Source organism: Netta rufina (genome assembly GCF_964035555.1).
Source record: "Netta rufina genome assembly, chromosome: 1".
In the NCBI taxonomy this organism is placed as follows: domain Eukaryota; kingdom Metazoa; phylum Chordata; class Aves; order Anseriformes; family Anatidae; genus Netta; species Netta rufina.
This window is the reverse complement of record NC_140123.1, coordinates 103,981,549-103,988,328: the sequence shown is the minus strand read 5'-3', so window position 1 is coordinate 103,988,328 and position 6,780 is coordinate 103,981,549. Positions and strand designations below refer to the sequence as shown.

General features: G+C 52.4%; 1 protein-coding gene across 1 annotated transcript; it reads right to left on the bottom strand.

The window, feature by feature from the left end:
• Positions 1–393: 393 nt before the first annotated feature.
• Positions 394–4,970, bottom strand: SOD1 (superoxide dismutase 1). The gene is made up of 5 exons (XM_084285715.1): positions 4,839–4,970; positions 4,088–4,181; positions 3,524–3,593; positions 1,688–1,802; positions 394–951 (listed from the first exon to the last, which is right to left on the bottom strand). The coding sequence occupies exons 1-5, from the start codon at positions 4,911–4,913 to the stop codon at positions 841–843; spliced, it is 465 nt and encodes a 154-aa protein (XP_084141841.1). The 5' UTR covers positions 4,914–4,970; the 3' UTR covers positions 394–840.
• Positions 4,971–6,780: the final 1,810 nt, after the last annotated feature.

Genomic DNA, 6,780 nt, shown 5'->3' with positions numbered 1-6,780 from the left:
TCCTCTGTCCCCAACACTCCAACCCACACACCCTGAGGTCCACACAGTGACACAGAGATGTGTGCTGGAGGCAGACCATTTGATGCTTACAGCTCCTCCAGCACTTCAGATATTTGCAAAGTTGGGTACATAGCACATATATAATAGGCTCCGGGTATCAGGTTATTCCTACAGGGTGTGGAGTACTTCTACAGGAATGCGGCTTCTTTGCTACTCACATACCAGTTGAGCTGGTCAGCACTTCCAGGGCTGCAACCCGAAAGCAGGTTCCTGGATGCTGTTGGTGCCTCGCAAGTAACTGCTGCTGTCAGTAAGCCCAAGCCTTCCTTCCATGTTGTTTCCCTGTTGCCAACTCAGCTGGTAGCTTTTTCAATAGACAGCAAGACCAAGGTGTATTTGCCAGCAAGTTTATTACGCAACTTTGAAATGTACAACATGGCAAACTGCGCCCACTGCTCTTTGGTGGGTAGCCCTGGCAGAGCTCCCAAGGCTCCGCATCTCCCCAGCCCCACCATGCACTAGAAGCGTTGTGCCCAGCCTGTGACACTATCGCCCATCGCCCAGCAGGAGCTGTTCCAGGTAGCGAGGATTGTTCTTAAAGTGGTTACAGCAGGTGCTTTAGCAGGAGACTACAGAGCTTTTCCATCAACATCACTTTAATTGCAATATACATGGTACAAAATTAAGTCAGTCTTCACCAGTTTAACTGATACTCAAGAATGCAGAGTAGTAATGAGATTAACTGAAATCTGTTGCTTGAACGAGGAAGAGCAAGTACAGCGACCACAATGAACACCAGCCCATTTCTCACTGTCAGCTCGAGCACTTCAGGCACAACACTCAGCACTTGGCTATTCCGATGACACCACAGGCCAGGCGAGGCCCGGCATTCCCAGTTAGCGTGCTCTCGTTATCTCCCCCTTTGCCCAGGTCATCACTTTTTGCATGGACCTGGAAGAGAATGGGAGATGCTGGTTAGTTACGCAGCAACATGAGTTCAGGCATTTCACTGCGCACACAAGCAGCAACAAGCAGTACTGCCAGCCTCCAGCAGGGCATTACACAACAGCCAGCACCCACCCCGTTTGTAACACTGGATGCCAAATTGGTACTCATGCTGAAAGTTTAAGACTAGACTTGCCCAGAATGCTTCGTCACCTTCAGCTGAGTTTGTTTGAACTGGAAGCCACCAAAACCCCAGGATTCAGGAAGTTATTATTGATCCAGGGACACACTTGGACTTGCAGCCCAGGCTCACCCTCGCAGCACAAGGCTGCTGTGAAGGCGCAGAGCCCAGTGCTGTTACACCACCCATCTCCTGTGCTCGGTCATCAGACCGAGCCTGCTCAGTGCAGGAGACGCACACAGCACAAGGGGAAGTGCCCACGGCCAGGCCTTTCACTGGCAGCATTTGGGCCTCACTGCCAGCTCCTTCCTCAGCTCAGTTTGCTTTAATCACGCACAACCAGAAGCAAACTTGGAGAGGAATATCCTCAAGATAATCTCATGGTGACAAAGTGTTCATACTAATACATAAAATATTTTCAGGCAAGGCTTCAGGGAGCTCCCCATATCAGAAGCTTTGGGCTACAAGTCACACAGCACACCGGGAACCGGCCCCCAGCATCACAAAGTCTCCACTCACTGGCAGTGCTGCCCTGGAGCTCTTTAGGAGCAGGACACTTACCACCATGGTGCGCCCAATGATGCAGTGTGGTCCAGTCAGAGAGATGACGGAATCTTCTATTTCCACCTCTGCTACTCCTCCTTTAGCAGTCACGTTGCCGAGGTCACCCACGTGCCTACACAAAGGCAGAGAACCTCGTGGAAACCCTGGTTAAACCCAGAGCCCTAACAGATGGATGGCCTGGGCAGTACAACGCCCAGGGCTCCTACGCTCCAGGACTCCACCACCTTATCTCACAGAGCACATGTTTCCATTTACCACCAGTGAACCTTGATTACTTCCACTACCTTAACTCTTTCAGTTCAAAAGAAACTAGAATTCAGTCCTAGGGAGGACCTGAAACCAGCAGGCTGACCCGCTCTAGAGGCAGTGCTGTTATTGCCCAGCAACACGCAGCTTTTCCAGCTCCCAACCCCTCCGTGCTGATGGAAGGGGACTGTCTGCTCAGAAGGGAGCTCTCAGTTCAGTTCCTAAACCTTTCCTGCGCATACAAGGCTGGGTAAAAGCACTGCTCCTATGCTTAACTTTTAATGTATAGCACAAATCAGCTATTCTGCAAGCAGCCGCGGGCTTTAAGCTTAAATAGGATTAGTAAAAGCAGCCTGTCAAGTACTAGGTCAAAGGGGATGCATTAAGTGCTGGCTGAGTTCGAACCAGCACTAGGAGTGATTGAGACACTCAGCTTTGGCTGGTGTTTTCCCATACACAGCACTACGCTCTCCTACGCAGCTCCAATCAGAGCTGGTTCACTGCATCTTGCTTGAAAAACCAATCCTCAGCCAGCTCAGTTCTCACAGACCTATTGGTCATTCCAGTGTCTCGTTCCCTGCACATCCACCCCAAATAAAGCATTCACTCGAAGCTGGTGTTCTGCAAGGCACTATGGATGCAGAGCCTCCAAAGCTCTGTGCACACAGGGTGACCAGCTCAGCCACGTGCTGACTGCCAGCTTCTTGGAGAGCAGGATGCAAATTCCATGTGTTTAACACAGCCCTATAAAATGAGGACAAGGGCAGTTTTCCCTTTAGGAATTTGTTTGATTTAAGCTTTCAGGAAATTTTACTACCACCTGCCCCAGCTGCAGACTGACAGAGCCATGACCTAGTTCTTTTTACCTTCACAGAGAATTCCCCAGCCAGCAGTTACACTGAAAGCAGGGTCTGACAAAGCAGGCCCAGCAGAAGCCACAGTGCTCGTGCAGCTGTGACCTTTAGCACTGGAGCATTCGCCTGCCTGTGAAGCCCGTAAGCACATCATTTCACCCTGCTCGCAGCCAGCCAGCAGCCTGCTTGAACCACTCGCTCCACTATGAATTGATCAATCAGAAGCTGCACATACAGACTTGGGTGCAGGCGCTTAAAAGCCTGACCAACGCTGCAGGCTGGCCACAGCACTTGTCCAGAACTGATGACCCCCCTATAGCACACAAAGAGCCTGTGTGCAGCTCAACAAGTGACGGTTCAGGGCCTCTGTTGTCAATAGCCAGCCCCAAAACAGAAGCAGAGCACCACTGACTGCATCCTGAACCCTCTCCCTTTTCACTCGTATCCTAAGGAACACTCACCAAGGGCCCTTTTTTCTTCTTCTCCCCAGGCCACAATAACTCCAAGAACGCACCAGAGACTGCATTTCACACACTCTGGGAGCTAAGGTCTCTAAAGCACCACTCTACAGTTACCAAACATTGTTAACCGACCTCAGAGGTCCTGCTGCAAGTACCAGCTTTCTCCTAGTAATTTCCTAGCATTAGTCATGAACCTGGATCCCCAGCACAACACTCAGATGGCTGCTGCACCGAGCAGCTACCCAGGAAGAGGTCAGGCCCCTTAAACTCACCTCTCTGTATCCTTTGGTCCACCATGCTTCTTGCCTTCAGGATTGAAGTGAGCACCTGCACTGGTACATCCTGAAACAGAAGGCAGCCAAAGTAGACTTGTTGCAATAGCCAGCTTAAATCTGCTGCTTATGCAGTGTACCAGGGTAATACTCCTACAGCCCGAGGAAGTAGGATCATTAATGAAACTGCCACTCTCCAGCCAGATCCACTGATCCTTTGGATATAAGGAACTATTACAATGTCAGACATTACTTCAAGTCCACTAAATTAAAATTATTCATTCCAGAGTGTTCTGGGCTCAGATGAACATGCTCTCATTTCTTAACACTAGGTTGTCAAAGTATTTAGGTTAATGCTCAATATACTACATCCCGAACACTAGCCCCAACATGTTTGAGGTATTTAATAAGAATCAATTCCTTAGGAAACACCATTTCTTAAATCAGACTTGCAGTCTTGAAGTTTAAGTACACTTAATGCCAGTTGTTGTGTAACACTAAAAGAAGCTCTTTAAAGCTGAGCACAGTCCAGCTGTACCTCAAAAGCCCAGAGGCACGTCTTACCATTTGTGTTGTCCCCAAATTCATGGACATGGAAGCCATGATCTCCATCAGACAAGCCACTGATTCTTCCAGTAACTTTTACTGGTCCATTACCCTGAAAGAGAAGGAGGTTATAGCTGCTGAAACGACCACAGCAAGGAGCCTCATACCAGGTGAGGCTTCCTAGACAATCTAAAGCAGGAAAAACTCCACTACGTTCGGCTACCAACACAAGTAATTACCTTGCTAAACTGAGCCCATACGCCAGCAAAGGTAGATTCCCTGTGAAATGCTGTATTTAGCTAATAAGAATGTTCTGGGTGGCTATCCTCAAGCAAGAGGAACCCCACAAGAGCTGGGGTTGAAGGGACCGCTAGAGGTCACCTGGTCCAGCCCCTGCTCAAGTAAGGCCACCGACTGCTGGCTGCCCACTGCCACGTCCAGGCGGCTTCCAAAGACCCCCGCAGAGGGAGGTAAGGGATTTGTGGTGTTATTCCTGAGGCTGCTCACGTCTGTTCACAACCACGAGCAACCCCGGCGCCACTCCTCCTCCCGCAGGCAGCCTCACCTCGCTCGGCGGGTCAGCGCCTCGTGCACTAACGGTCACAACGGTCACACCCCCACACACCCCCAAACCGCCCCCCCCGGCTGTGAGGTGAGGAGGGGAGGGCAGGGCCGGGCCGGGCCTGGCCGCCCGCCCCCCGCCGTGACTCAGCACCGCCGCCCAGCAGGGTCCCTCCCGCCCGCCGCCGGCCCCAACCCCGACCCCGACCTGCTGCTGGAAGTGGATGACGCCCTCCACGGGGCCGTCCCCCTTCATCACGCACACGGCCTTCAGCGTCGCCATCTTCCTGCACGCGGCGGGCGCAGAGCAGCGCTGCCCCCACGAACCCGCTGCGACCGAGCGCAGACTGACAGGCCCCTCTCTCCCGCCCACCTTATATAGAGTGGCCCGCCGGCGCCGCTGCCAATCAGAGTGCGCCCTCCGCTCTCCTCGCGCAGTCATAAGGCGAGGATCGATCAATCAAGGGGAGAAGGGAGGGAGTTGTTGCGCGGGAACCAATCGGCGGTGCCATGCCGGGGGCCAATGGGCGGGCGAGCTGCCCCCAGCCGCGCGGCGTTGTGTAATGGCGGTGCCTCGGGCGGGCGGCTGGCGGGGGCGTGCCTCCATGGGGGGCTCACTGCGCTTTTATTTTTTAACTATATCCTCGCCCCCAGAGGCTATCTTCCAATATTACCGCAACCTGAGTTGTATCACATCATGAACTATTGTTTAAAGCACGAACATTGCCCTGAAGTTTCCTCTGAGTAGCTTTATATTTCGAAACAGCCATCCCGTCCGAAAGATGTTTTATTCCCTGTACAGAAACTGTCAAAATTACAATCTGAAGCTGGTGCTGCTCAGCCACTGGCTTCCCTTGGTGTGCTGTAGGCTTTTTTAGAGATGCCTTTCCATGTAGACTACGCACAGTAACAGGCAAGGTATCCAGTAGACAGCTCTGCTTCAGGTGGAGTCTCTTGGTGTAGCCTTGGATCAGTGCTGGGGAGAGATGACAAAATACGTTTTAAACATATTTAAGTAATATCATTAAAATATACATGCATCACAGAATCTTCACAAAGTTCACTCACACCAACGAAAAGAATTCCCCACACCATTATATCACCACAGCACTGACAAAGGTAGACAACCTACAAACATCCTGCCCTTTGTCCCTCCGCCACATTATTGCATACATTCTCCAAAGTTATTACACTCTGGCAATGTCCAGGCCATGTTTTGCTCATTACCTCTCCCGGTTATCTCTAACTCCTCAAGCCCCACATTGGGCACCAGAAAGGACTGTGGTGGTTTAATGCCAATGAACAGCTCAGCAGGCAGAGAAAATATGATGAAAAAAGGCTCTTGGGCTGAGATAAGGATGGGGAGATTGCTCACCAGTTACAGTTACAGCCAAAATAGTATAGGGAGATTAATACAATTCTTTGCCTACCGGTAACAGACTTCAACAGTGAGAACTAAAAGCAAACCAAAACCACCTTCACTCTATCCACCCTCTTCCACCTCCTCCCCTCGAGCAGCACCGGGGAACAGGCAATGGGGGCTGCGGTCAGTCCCTAACACCTCGTCTCTGCCACCCCTTCTCAGTCCCTCCCTGCCCCTGCTCCCCGTGGGGTCCCTCCCAGGGATGCCGTCCTTCCTGAACTGAGCCTGCGGGGGCTGCCCACAGGCAGCAGCTCTTCAAGCACTGCTCCCACACGGCTCCATCCATCCCCCAGGAGCAAACTGCTCCAGCACGGGTCCCCCACGGGTGGGCGGCAGCTCCCCCCAGACCCCTTACTCCACCGGGGGCTCCTCCACCCACGGGGGGGCTGCAGCATGGAGATCTGCTCCATATGGGACCCATGGGCTGCAGGGGGACAGCCTGCTCCACCAGGGGCCTCTCCACAGGCCGCAGGGGAACTGCTGCTGCCTGCCTGCAGCACCTCCTGCCCTCCTGCACTCAACTTGCAGGCTGCAGGGCTGCTTCTCACTCCACTCTCTCCCCACTGCTGTTGCACAGCAGCTGTTTCCTTTTCTTAAATCTGCTCTCACAGAGGTGCAACCAGCATTAGTGAGTTGATGGGCTCGGCTCCGGCCAGTGGTGTGTCCTTTTTGGAGCCCCCCAGCTGCCAAGCCCTTGCCATGCAGATGCAATACTGATGCACCTTAG